We start from the raw sequence: 14,605 nt of genomic DNA, 5'->3' as shown, positions 1-14,605 counted from the left end.
GGTGAAGAAAAGAGCTCTTTGCATTTTTTTTTTTTTTTTTTTTTTTTTGCTGTGGTAATCTACATTGCTCTTCCAGAGGGCTCCAGTGTTTCTAAGTTACAGTTGAGAAATTTAGCACCATGGATGCCCTCAAAGACGAGGTTTAATCCCAACGTTTTTATGCTATTGCATAGATTTTCACATCAATTTCTAAACTGATGAATGGATTGTAATTCTCTGATTTCAGTTATATGGAGGAAACTCAGGTAGTTACTCTGTCAGATTTCACAATGCTACAGTTGGGATAATATGAAAGACAACAGTACAGAAACTATTGCAAATACAGGAAAATGGTGATAATAATTATCTAACTTACAAGGCTGTGATAAAATTGTTTTAACTTTTAAATTTCTTCTTTTAAAATTAAAATGTGGACGCCTATTTATTCTGATATATTTATATATTTGAATATGTAAATTTAAAAATATTTAGATTCCCTGGCATCAAACCAAAACCAATTTAATCAGATTATCTGCCTATGAAATTCTTGGTGGTGGCTTGTGTTTTGGTTTTTTGTTTTATATATATATATATATATATATCAGGGTTTCAACCCATGGTGTTAAACCAGTGAACCACATCACTTGCCCTGTCTCAAAATAAAAAATGAAAAAGGGCTAGTGATGTGGTTCACTGGTTTAACACCGTGGGTTCAAACCCTGATATAGTTACTGAGGATCATGCTAAGCTGCTCAGGCTGGCTTTGAACTTGAGATTCTCCTACCTTGGACTAAGGAGCCACTGGAATTACAGGTGTGCACCTCCACACCAAGCTGGGTGGTCTTTTCTTATATCAGGGTTGGGAATCTTGGCATTAGAATATATCCTGCCATTCAGAAATCATAAAATAACATTACCTGTTACTACTATGAATAAAACTAACAATTTGAAAATTTAAAATTTAGTAACATCATTTACTAATATTTCCTTCATAACTACAACTGAATCTAGGTTGAAATATTCACATTGAACTTTGACTTCTTGATAACTCTGCATAATTCCATTCTCCTGCAGAGCTCTCACCGAAACTAACTAGTGGCATGAGTTTTGCGGGTAGATTTTGCTCTCTACATTGGCATAACAGTATTGACTTATACATGCATAAACACTTTTCTCAAGAAATTACAAAAAAGAACCTAAACATCATCTAAATCATCAAGAACACAAAACTTACTACCTTGAAATGTAGTACTTGACAGCAACAAGCGTTTTTCAGCATATCTGTGAAAGACAAACATTCATTTCTAATGTTTTAACAGATGCATAGAAGTACCTAGAGAGATGTCATTAAACTTGTAAGTTCATTATTATGGCAATATATTCAAAATTCTTATGCCTCTCCATTTTGCACAACTGAGAATTACTATATAATATATGGGTGTAGGTTTGTTGATTGACTTCCACAATTCAAGAATTTTCACTATTGCTATTACACTCCTATATTTATTGTTGCAAAAACAATAAATTGAGGTTTTAAAAAGTTATTATTTTCACCATTCTGAAGTATGTAGATCAGCAGTCTTAATCACATGGATGTGGCTATGACACAATCACTTTCCCTTAACTTTAAAATTTTCCATTTTTCTAAGCTGATACTTTGTTCCAAATCTGAAAAATTTCCAAAAATACATTCCCAACACTAGCTAGAGTCATTCCACTAAAATGTGAGAAACTAAAGCCATTAATATTCCTAAAGAGGCAGATTAACAGAACTAGATATTTCATTTTAATGTCTTTTCCTATGTACATTGCAACTGGACCCCACAGGGGCTGAGATTAGACCGTCCTGCTGTGCAGCCTCCTCAGGGCACCTTTAATGCCCCTGTTCCTCAGGCTGTAGATGAAGGGGTTCAGCATGGGGGTGACCACAGTGTACATCACGGAGGCCACTGAACCCTTCCTGGGAGAATGTGATGCAGCTGACTCAAGGTACACTCCAAAGCCTGTCCCTAAAAATAAGCCAACAACTGCCAGGTGAGAGCCACAGGTGGAGAAGGCTTTGTACCTCCCCCCTGAAGATGGGATCCTCAGAATGGAGGAAACAATTTTATAGTAAGAGAAAAAGATCCCTGAGATGGGGAAAAGGCCATAAAATGCTCCCAGAATAAACTGGACAATGTTATTAGAGAAGGTGTCAGAACAGGAGAGATTCAGAAGTTGAGAAGGGTCACAGAAGAAACTGGAAATTTCCACACTCTTGAAGTTAGTAATTTTTAAGATCATCAAAATAACTAGCTGGGAGTCCAAAAGGCTGAACAAAAATGACACCAAAATTAAGAAGCCACAGAGACGAGGGTTCATCATGACCAAATAGTGCAGGGGGTGACAGATGGCTACAAACCGGTCATAGGCCATCACAGTCAGAATCATGTAATCCATACAGACAAAAATGGTAAAAGTAGACATCTGTGTCAGGCAGCCCACATAGGAGATGGCTCTGCTGTGAGTCTGAATGTTCATGAGCATCTTTGGGACCGTAGTGGAGATTGAACAGATATCAGACCAGGATAGGTTGGAGAGGAAGAAGTACATGGGGGAGTGCAGGTGGGAGTCAGAGCTGATGGCCAGGATGATGAGTAGGTTCCCAAGCACTGTGACCAAGTACATGCACAGGAACAGTCCAAAGAGGACTGGCTGCAGGTCTGGATCTTCTGAGAGTCCCATGAGATAGAACCCTGAAATGTGTGTTAAGTTTTGTGCTTCTGTGCTGCTTGGACACCTTTTGAAAAAGCAAAGAGTATAAGAAAAAAAAGAAACCCGTCAGCAGGCGCTCCTCACTCTGTGTGCATTCAAATTCAGGTATTCACTAGGAAGCTGCTCACAATGTAGATCCACATGCTCTCAATAGTTCTAAGGAATGCAATACCCAGTCCTGCTCAATCTTTCACTGTTGCTCTCTCCATCATTCACCCCACTTCCCACACCCTCTTTGGAGACATTGAACTGAGAAAACTTAGAAAGCCAGGAGCAGAGGAAAGAAGAAGTTCATGATCACAATAAAATATAGCCTACTGTTTAAGATAAAATTCAGGAAAAATAATAACTTTTCTACTAAGAAAAAGCAATCGTCATGAAAGCACAGTTATGAATCTTGAACAGCATGTTTTTTTACCAATGCCCTTGCCCATGCCCTTGCCCATGCCTTTGGCCTATGCCCCTGGCCCATGCCCTTGCCCTTGCTCCAAGCTTTGGCCCATGCCCTTGGCCATACCCTGGGCTCAGGCCCCTGTAATTTGGGGAAAATAAACAAGTGCAGGGAAAAGGGGTGCAAAATTGTGCAGCTCCACATTGGCTCCCCTCCTGTCCAGGACATGATACAGCCCTTCTATAAACATTGGACACCCTTCCCAAAACAAGGCTGCCTCTCACCCTCAAGACAGGCCACATTAACCCTTGCATGTGTACCTGCCTTTGTAAATAAACCTCTGTCCATGCCTCTGTCCAGCTCCTGCTGAAATCCTTCTCCATCACATATGACAAGAACCCCACTGGTCTGGAGTTGAGCTCCCCCTCTGCCCTGGGAAGCCCTTGGACTCATCTCCAGAAACATCTTTTCTCCTTTGACATTAGTATCTTTGCCTGATCCCAATCTTCTGCAAACCTGTCTCCCAAACAACCTACTTCATGAAATGGGGAGGTGTGATTTTCTGTTGATGTTTCTATGTCAATATTAATTTATGTTCCCATAAACATTTCCATTAAAAATTACCTAAAGAGCATCTAAATCTCATCTAAGTAGTGAACAACAATACCTATTTCCCCAGAAATGCACCATTTACATTAACTGAGATGCTAATTCCATTTGTGAAGAACATTCCTCTACTTCAAAGACTTCATCCTACACAAAGCATTTCCTCAAGAAAGGATATCTTTGATCCAGTAAGATTTTCAATATGACAATCATTTCAAAAATTCTGTTCCTGTATCCATATCACACAAGTAAGAAATTCTCTATAACCTTTTGGAACATTGAATGTCCAAGTTTACTACATCAAAGCTACATATATTTAACAAATTTAGAAAATCATAATTATACTTACACTCAGTAGTTGGGTTCATTTTTTCCATATCATTATTGTATTATAGTTGCACATAATGGTGAGATTTATTGTTTCTTATTCATACATACACACAATGTAAGGATTTAATTTGTCCAGTATCATTCCCTAGTATTTCTTCTTTCGCTCCCATGCCCCTCTCCACCAGTCCCTTTTCTCTGCCATATTGATCTACCTTTGATTTTTAAGAGCATTATATTTATACATAGTAGTTGTGTTTATCCCAATATAATCATATGCCCATGGAACTTGATTTATTCCATTTCAATCCCCATTCTCTCCCCTAATCCCCCCTTCCTGACTCCCCCACTCTCCTCCCCCTCCTGTACTGATCTTCCTTTGCCTTATTTATTTGTTATGATTTATTGGTGCTTTCTATGTATACATCACATGGAAGTCACTGTGGTATAGTCATATACCAGAAGTAAGAAGTCCATTAATCCAAATTAATTTTGTTCGGTTTGGGGAAGAAAGATGAGGTGAATTCAATGTTGAAGAGATCTATTTTTTATGCCTCCCTGTTCCAAGACAAAAATGGACCCCAGTGAGCAAGACAGAGGGAGACATTCAGCCAAATACACAGTGAATACATATGGAGATTCAAAAATAAAATATCCCATCCAGAAATAGAAAAATGTAAACTTTGAGTAGGGGATAATTATTTGAGTGGCATGAAGATTAACATAATCATTACTAACAGCAGCAATATCTAGATCTTATTTTGCCTACAACTTATTCAAATGTCCCATATTATTCCCTAAGACCAAGTATCTATCTAATCCTTAGTCTCTGCAATTGTAGCAGAAAAATCAACTCAGATAACAAGCCTGAATCCAGACATTAGTGACTTGCTCTAATTCACAGAGACAAGAAGTGGGACTGACAGGTTCTGAAATCCATCCACTACATGTTTTTATTCTCTCCCACCCCATATAAAGATTCCTGCCTAGATCCTGAGGTCTTAACTACAGCTAAATATCAGGTGTACATTTGAACTCTTTCCAGTTTTATGAGTAAGAATAAAATCAAGACCCAATATTAGATTTGCTGTGAAATAGAGAGGGCTGTTTTCAAGCATGGAGGAGCATGTGGTGAGCTCCAAGGAGGTTCTGGAGGGGGTCCAGGAGTGAATGATCATTACTCTGCTGAATGATCATCAGCCTCCCCTACTGTGACCTCTCCTGTGACCTGTGGCTGTTCTTCCATAGTGTATTCAGCAAGCGCCCCCCACTTCTCTGCCCTGTGATTCCCCAGGAATCTCACAGGAAGAGCACCATGGGCAAGGCTCTCTTTCTGCAGGAAAGGGATGAGGAATGGCTAGTGGGCTTGCTGATGGGACAGCCTGCCAGGATTCTCCTATGATGCCCTGCATCCATGGTCTGACAGCCCAATGCAACCAGGCTGCTGTCTCCTAGCAAACAAGAACAAGTTGCATACATATAAAGTTCTCTTTTACTGTAAGATAATAATAAATGAGGTGTGCATTATAAGAGTAGGACACACAAGAAGTGAGACAGATAACACAAAATCTGTTCCTCAGCCCCTGAGCCTGGGAAGCCCAGAAAGTCAGTTCATGATGCTCTGGCTTCTGTCCTCCCCTCATCATCCTTATCAAGACCACCACAGTTCTTTCCTAGAGCTTAGGAAATGTAGTTGAAGGACCAATTTTGCTGTCATAGGTGATATTTTTATAGGAAATAAAAATAGCATGGGTGGAGAGCACATTTTAAATAAGATATATGACAGCACAGAAAAGTATTTTTTAAAAAATCACAAATACCATACAAGAAACTTGACCTCCTGAAATCCCCCCCATGTGGAAACTCCAACTTTGATGTTTGTTCTTCTGATGCAGAAGCAATACTTGTAATTCTAAGGCTCCCAGTGCATTTACAGGGTTATGCTGCTTCTCTGCCTGGTAATGATAAGGAGTGCACATGCCAAGACCCACCCATACCTGATGCCCAACAAAGGCTCAGACTCTGTGCCCAGCATTCCCAGGAATATGCTGTCAACTGGGAGCTTCGTGATGCAGAACCACAGCAGGGAGACAGAATCATGAAGCTCACTGAACAAGAACTATCAGCAAAAGGGCTGCAGGCACAGGCTGATTGTGGACTAGCATATGACCTTGGAAGCTCTATGCACAGAGCTCATAATTAGACTAATTGGTCCATGCAATGCCCATCTCTAAGGACTTCCCAACATTAATGCAGAATGATGAAGAAGAAAAATTGAAGATCCACTTAAGATTTGGACCCTAGCTGTAATTAGGAAGAAACTTGCATAATCAATTACTTCTTTCATTTTATGTTTTTTAAATACTTCTGTTTTTTTCTTTTTTTAATTTGTTCTAACTGGTTATACATGAAAGCAGAATGCATTTCAATTAATTCATTGTACACAAACAGAGGACAACTTCTAATTTCTCTAGCTGTACATGATGCAGAATCACACAACTCATGCAATCATACATGTACATAGGGTAATAATGTCCATCTCATTCCTCCATTCTTCCCACCCTCCTCCCATTACTGCACTATGCCTAGTCCAAAGTTACTCCATTTTCCCCTACCCACCACCCACTATGGATTAGCTTCTGCATATCAGAGAAAGCATTTGGCCTTTGGTTTTTTTGAGATTGGCTTATTTCATTAGCATAATATTCTCCAGCTCTCCATTAGGCTGAGTAATATTTCACTGTGTATATGCCACATTTTCTTCATCCACTCATCTGTTGAAGGGCATCTAGGATGGTTCATAGTTTAGCTATTGTGAATTGAGCAGCTATAAACATTGATGTGGCTGTGTATCTGTAGTATGCTGATTTCAGGTCCTTTGGGTATAGACCAGGGAGTGGGACAGGTGGGTCAAAAGGTGGTTCCATACCATAAACTTAACACCAAAAAACAAATAACCCAAACAATAAATGGTCTAAGAAACTGAACAGACACTTCACAGAAGATATACAATTGATCAACAAATATATGAAAAAATATTCAACATTTCTAGCAATTAGAGAAATGCAAATCAAAAGTACTCTAAGATTTAATCCCACTCTGGTCAGAATGGCAATTATCAAGAGCCATGTGCCTCAAATCCACACAGCATTTCAAATATGGCTTCAGTTATTCAATATGAATACCTAGCCCAAGTTACATGCACTTTCTCATTTCTGTTCTCTAAAATGAAATTATGTGATACTTATGCCATGGAAAGACTTTGCACATGAATTCAAAGAATCTACAAATAGAGGATGTGGGGGGGGGGGAAGGCTCACTCATACATTGCTGATGGGACTGCAAATTGGTGCCACCACTCTGGAAAGCTGTATGGAGATTTCTTAGAAAACTTGGAATGGAACCACTTCTCTGTTTTGTTTTTTTTCAAGTTCCATTTTTATTAGGTTAAAATATAAATAAGAAAAATATAAAAATTACTATTGAATGATAATAAGTATACACTTGAGTGACATTTATTTGGTCATTAAGTTTTCTTTAAATTAAACATTCAGTTTTTTAAAAAACAGTGGGTCTACTGCCCAGAAGGATTGTCAAAGGACTCTGCAACATTGAAATGATGTGAAACTCTGAATTGTGTCTCAGACCAAGCTCTAAGGTTCCTTCACTTCCCTCTGTTCCTGCTTTGCATTTCCTAGGTTCATGAACATCTCTGCCATTGATGTTGAGTAATTGAATGTTGCAGATGCTGTTGAGAGGAAGTATGGGGCTTCTGTGTTCATGCCACAGACACAAACATGAGGTGCTCAATATCATCTCCTGCTTGTAGGGACATTTTTTAGTAGATTGAAGGTATAGAAAGGAGAGCACCACTGTGTAGAAACCCCACTTGAGCATGTTCAGGACCTGTGAATGTAGCAAAGGTCTATTCAATGTTTAACAACATAGTTTTCATTTTTATCTCTCTGTGCCTAACATGGTAGAGGCTCTGGGAAATCAGAAATGAGAAAGAGAAAGTTTTTCACCCCACATACAGTATATACATATGAAAGGGGAATAAGAAGCTGTACCATTACAGAAATATGAAAACAATAATAGGTCACAGGATAATTGATTTGAATAATAAAGGTTGGCATTTCTATATTTATAATAACTAATTTTCTTTTGGCCATATGTTACAACTTCATCACATATCAATCACACAGGAAGAAACAATTTCTGTTTAATCTGGGTTCAATGATGCTGTATCAACTAGAAATCATCTTGGAGGACATTGCTGAGTATCATAGACACTAGCACCTGCACTTTGTTCAAGGTAGGATGAGTCCAGCCAACAGCAGCCAAAATTAAATTGTGAGTCTCTGGGTCTGAGGCAATCATCTTTTTCATTTTTTTTCAACAATTAGAAAGTTTTCAGCAGAATAAAGAGGTCTTAATTAGAGAAGAATCTCTGGTACATTCTTAACCCTTTAAAGTCCCTGAGTAGTAATGAAATCCAGACCTACTTTGCTCCTATTTGATGAAGAGGGTTAATTATAATATACAGGTGGATGTGGCAGCTGCAGGTGTGTCCTGGAGTTGGAGACACAGGGGGATGTTCTGGATTACTTGTGCTGACTTGACCTTAGATTTTGTCTCAGCTCAGACTTTTTTGCAGAAATGATTCAACTGATACCCATGACTGCATTGTCCTGGAATCTACCAGAAATCCCAAAGGAAGTACACAAAAAAATTGGTCCCATCTTGGAGTCACAGGAAACAGAAACACATGATTGTTTTGTGGAGGGGACAACCTGTCAGCAATGGCTTCCCCAAATGCCATGTGCCTCAAATCCACACAGCATTTCAAACATGGCTTCAGTAACTCAATCTGAATACCTAGCCCAAGTTACATAAACACCTAAGCTCATTTCGGTTCTCTAAAATAAAATTGGGTGATACTTATGCTGTGGGAAGACATTGCACGTGAATTCAAACAATCTAAATATAGTACATAGCTTAGCACCTGGCATTCAGAATCCCCAACAAAAGATCATCCTCATCTTCATTCACATCCTCATCATCACCTTCACAGACCATATGGAGTGTTGAGGACACAGTTTAAAGGGATGCATTTTCTCCCCTTGTGGGTGACAGTGTGTGGCAGGAAGAGTCAGGAGGCAGTTAAAGAGGACTTTCCATGAGCTTTCTGTTGCACTCACCACAACAAAGCATATGAACTCACAGTTTCATTCCTGACAATGTGCACCTCGTTCTCCCATCTGGGTAGACAAAGTGCATGCTCCTCCTGATGAGGAAGAAATAATGCTATGCAATGCCCTTCCTCCACCCTTCCCTTCCACAGCAGCTCCTGATTCACACTGGGGCTCTGCTGAATTAGAACTAAGGAGGGCAGGTCCAAAGCCCTCACCTCCCTGGTGCCCAGTGTCCTGACTTCAGCCTCCGGGTATCAACACACAATCAATTAGGTGCTTCCTGATACAGACAACCACAGCAGGAAGAGATGCATAATGGCACCCACTTCACTGGGGTCCTCAAGCTGAAGGGCTGGAGGCACAGGCTGGTTGTTGACTACTGTGTGACTTTGGTGGCTCAGTGCATAAGGCTCCTAGTTTACCAAGTAGCTAAAGCACATAAGAAACTCTTAAGAGCTTCCTAATATTAATGATGGAGAAAAGGAGCAGAAAATGAACAACTATCAATGTTTATCAGTTTATCTCTATTAAGGAAGAGGCTCTTCTCTACTATAAATTTTTCATTTCTTTAAAAAAACTTTTTAGCTTTATATTACTATTGTTGCAGTAAATTGAAGTTAAAAAACTTTCCTTCTAACCATTCTCAAGTATCATGATAAGCATTATTGATCACATAGATTTTTTTGAAATATTCATCATCACCATCTCAAAAATCTTTCATTATTTCAAAGTGATACTTTGTTCCAAATATGAAGAACTCCCAAACATTCCTCCCCATCACTGTCTGCAGGCATTACACTTACATCACGTGTGGTATTAAACCCATCAATGTTCCTGAAGAGGCAGATTAACCCAACTTGATAATTAGTTATAATGAATTTTCCAACACACATTGCAACTGGACACCACAAGGTCTGAGATTTAGGCCATCCTGCTGGGCAACCTCCTCAGGGCACCTTTAATGTCCCTGTTCCTCAGACTGTAGATGAAAGGGTTCAGCATGGGGGTGACCACAGTGTACATCACGGAGGCCATTGTACCCTTCCTGGGAGAAGGCAATGCAGCTGACCCAAGGTACACTCCAAAGCCTGTCCCTATAAATAAGCTAACAACTTCCAGGTGAGAGCCATAGGTGGAGAAGGCTTTGTACTTCCCACCTGAGGATGGAATCCTCAGAATGGAGGAAATAATTTTATAGTAAGAGAAAAAGATCCCTGAGATGGGGAAAAGGCCATAAAATGCTCCCAGAAAATATTTGACAATGTTATTAGAAAAGGTGTCAGAACAGGAGAGATTCAGAAGTTGAGAAGGGTCACAAAAGAAACTGGAAATTTCCACACTCTTGAAGATGGTTATTTGTAAGATCATTGAATTGTGCAACTGTGATTCCAAAAGGCTTAATAAAAAGGATACCAAAATTAAGAAGCCACATAGGTGAGGGTTCATAATGACCAGGTAATACAGGGGGTAACAGATGGCTACAAAGCGATCATAGGCCATCACACTCAGAAGCATATAATCCATACATGCAAAAATGCCAAAAATAGACATCTGTGTCAGGCAGCCCACATAGGAGATGACTCTGTTGTGAGTTTGGATGTTCACAATCATCTTTGGGACCGTGGTGGAGATGAAACCAATGTCAGCCAAGGACAGGTTGGAGAGGAAGAAGTACATGGGTGTGTGGAGGTGGGAGTCAGAGCTGACAGCCAGGATGATGAGCAGGTTCCCAAGCACTGTGACCAGGTACATGGACAGGAAAAGTCCAAAGAGGATGGGCTGGAGGTTTGGATCCTCTGAGAGTTGCATCAGATAGAATTCTGATATGTGAGTTATATTTTGTGCTTTTGTGTTGCTTGGACACCTTTTGAAAAGCAAAGAGTGTAAGGAAAAAAAAGAAAACCATCAGCAGGCTCCACTCGCTCTGCATGCATTTGGATTCAGGTATTCACTAGGAAGCTGCTCACACTGGAGATCCACAGGCCCTCAACATAGGTTGGGGCCCTCAACATAGGTTGAGACACCCAGACTTGCACACTCTTTCACTGTTGCTACCTACATCATTCACCCCTCTCTCCACACCCTATTTCAGACATTTAACTGATCAATATTAAAATCCCCGGAGCAGAAAGAAGAAGTTCATGATTGCAGGAAATTATAGCCTACCATTTAAGGGGAAATTCAGGGAAAGTAATAAGTTTTTTATCAAGAAAAAATAATGTTCATGAAAGTTTATAAAGAACCACTTAAATTTACTATGCTTTTTTCTACAACTTGAGGGGGATGTCTCCCAGTCAGAAAGCATGGTTATGAGCTACTTGTCTTCAAAGTGTTTCATCATTTTTTTAATTTTCTCATTGCCCTACTCTGCAGATTAAAGCTTGCTCTTTAAAGGTATGTAATATAATACAAATATCCTTGTCTTTGACACATTTAAAATTTAGATAAATATGATTGATCCAAATGCACAAAATCAATAGTAACCCTGATCACAAATGTGGCTGAAAGAGATGATATTAAAAACATAAATGATAATAAACACTTTGAATAGTTTGTTTTTATACTGGTTTATTTGTATGAGCCTATACAATATCAGCAGAATAGCTGGCATATAGAAGAGCTCTTCACTGTTTTTCTTTCCTTGATTCTGTCCTCCAGCTGACCTGTTAAAACTGCTCCATGGTTTTGTGATCTTAGTCCATCAAGTTTGCAGTTTAAGATTTCATCACCAAAAAAAGGCCCAAAGCTCAGCTCTTATTTCCAACATACTTATTTCTACTTTGTGGACTCTGGTCAGTCATTCCTGATATGCAGATTGTAATCCTCTCACTTATGCTATGTGAGTGTAACATGGGTTCATTATTTGTCTCTTCTTGCTGTGATTTAATTTGTCTAAATTTGGGGTAATGATTACCTATCTTGGTTTCTGGTTATAAAAAATTATTTTAAATATCTTTCCAATTGCCTAACTAGTGGTTTTGTCTCAGTTAAGGTTAATATTCATCTTTGGATATTTTAGATTATTCACATACTGTGAAATCAGACCAACATCAGTTTAATCAGGATATCTGCATGTGAAATCCTAGGTGGTTTTTTTCTTACACCAGAGTTGGAAACTACTGTCTGACAATATCCTGGCACTTAGAAAAAGCTCCATGAATATTACCTTCTCATATTTTAATAACACCCACTGCCTATGTTAAAATATAGGTATTTGACAATACTTGTCTAAGGACTAACTCTGTATAGAGAGACTTGAACAATTACCTCAGAAATTTGAGTTCTTAGTGAGCTCGGGATTTAGGATAAAGAGAGAGAAATATTGAATCTGAAAGAAAACATCCAATATTCACTGTGAGATGTAGAAAGTACAGTTATAAATCTTGAACAACATGCTCTTGGCCCATGCCCTTGGCTCATGCCCCTGTAATATGGGGGAAATAAACAAGTGCAGGGGAAACTGGTGCAAAATTGTGCAGCTCCACCCTGGCTCCACCTCCTGTCCAGGACCTGATACAGCCCTTTTATAAACATTGTACACCCTGCCCAAAACAGGGCTGCCTCTCACTCTCAAGACAGCCCACATTCTCCCTTGCATGTGTACCTGCCTTCATAAATAAACCTCTGTCCATGCCTCTGTCCAGCTCCTGCTGAAATCCTTCTCCATCACATATGACAAGAACCCCACTTTGTGGACTCTCTGGTCAGGCATTCAGGTGTTCACTAGGAAGTTGGAACTTCACTAGGTCAGAGCTGAGCTCCCCCCTGCCCTGGGGACTCCTTGGACCCATCTCCAGAAGTATCTCTTCCCCTGTGACGTTACTATCTCTGCCTGATTCCACTCTCCCACAAACCTGTCTCCCAAACACACCTACTTCATGAAATGGGGAGGTGTGATTTTCTGTTGATGTTTCTATGTCAATATTAATTTATGTTCCCATAAAGGTTTCCATTAAAAATTACATAAAGAGCACCTAAATGTTATCTAAGTAATGCACAATACAATACCTATTGCCCCAGAAATGCACTGTTTACATTAACTTGAGATGCTAATTCCATTTGTGAAGATCATTCGTCTATTCAAAGACTTCATCCTACACAAAGTATTTCCTGAAGAAAGCACATCATTTAACCAGTAAGATATGGCAATCATTTCAAAATTGTTGTTCATCTCTCCATATAACACAAATAAGAATTTCTACTAAATATATCAGCAGAGGATGTGTGTATGGTTTCCAAAGAACAATTCATGTCCAAATTTACTTTTTAAGAGCTACTTTTACTTACCAATTTAAAAAAGTAATTATTATAGTTATACTTAATAGTTGGGTTTGGGTTTTTCCATGTTATTATGAGTGTATGATAGTTGTACATAATGGTGGCATTTATTGTTACATATGCATACATGAACTCAATATAATGTTATAATTTGAGATGTATCATTCCCTAGTGCTTTCCTTTTCCTTGCATCCTCCCTCCCCCAGTCCCTTTCCTCCACCATATTGATCTCCCCTTAATTTTTAAAGAGCATTATAATTACATATATTAGTTGTTTTTATCCCAATATAGTCATATGTCCATGAAGGGGAACCAGATGTGTAGAATCAAAAGGGTCTTGGTATGCATACTGGCTGCTTATCCGATGGCCAAATGTGTCACAAGTTTACTGTGTTAAGTTTCCTTTTTCTCCAATAGACCAAAATATAGCAATCTTTAAGGATCAGAGAGAGAACATGGGAGTTTTCCATAGGAAAAGTTTCCCTAGAAGCTGCTGGAACAGTCCCTCAGTCCTTTACTTTACTCACAGGCACAGCTCCTCTGCTTCATCACAAGACAAAGCCACAAGGTCCTAGTTCTCCAGCAGTCATTTCTTAATAAGCTCACCAGCCACCTGGCATCCTTAGGGTGGAAGGGGGTTGCCTGGAGTGTTAGAGCTGCCCAAGAAGACTAGGGTGGGGGCAGCTGTGGGATCCCAGGTACATTACCAATTTGTTTCCAAAGCTTCATCTTGTCCCAATACCAATTCAACATTACAAAGAGGGCTTTGAGAAAAGGGAAAAATAAGAATTATTGCTTTGTTAGCAAAGAAGAAACACAGAGGAATCTTGACATAGAGACTGTGATTCTCACCTACATCTTCATCTTAATATGTGTCATCAAAACACTGCTGACCATGACATATTCTCTGCATAATGACTCCTGAAGAAATCTTATCTGGATTATAGGATATTTCCATGTTGCTCAGGTAGAAGAGAAAGCACTTGCACTTGAGTCATAAGAGCAACACTTGATGTCACAGCCCTGCCAGTGTGTGCACAGTGTGTGAGAATCACTCCACTTCTCCAGGTTCCAA

General features: G+C 39.4%; 2 protein-coding genes across 2 annotated transcripts; both read right to left on the bottom strand.

The window, feature by feature from the left end:
* Positions 1-1,815: 1,815 nt before the first annotated feature.
* LOC124080419 (olfactory receptor 7E24-like) lies at positions 1,816-2,718 on the bottom strand. The gene has a single exon (XM_046426343.2). The coding sequence runs from the start codon at positions 2,701-2,703 to the stop codon at positions 1,816-1,818; it is 888 nt and encodes a 295-aa protein (XP_046282299.2). The 5' UTR covers positions 2,704-2,718.
* A 7,455-nt stretch (positions 2,719-10,173) lies between these two features.
* Positions 10,174-11,118, bottom strand: LOC124080421 (olfactory receptor 7E24-like; the record flags this gene model as incomplete). The annotated part of the gene is made up of 1 exon (XM_046426344.1): positions 10,174-11,118. A coding segment is annotated over one exon (945 nt), but the record flags the coding sequence as incomplete, so codon positions are not given.
* Positions 11,119-14,605: the final 3,487 nt, after the last annotated feature.

Source organism: Marmota monax, unplaced genomic scaffold, assembly GCF_021218885.2.
Source record: "Marmota monax isolate L192 unplaced genomic scaffold, Marmota_monax_Labrador192_F-V1.1 WCK01_AAM20220418_F8-fsc01687, whole genome shotgun sequence".
Lineage (NCBI taxonomy): Eukaryota > Metazoa > Chordata > Mammalia > Rodentia > Sciuridae > Marmota > Marmota monax.
Note: the sequence above shows the minus strand (reverse complement) of the source record. Positions and strands in the feature narration are given on the sequence as shown.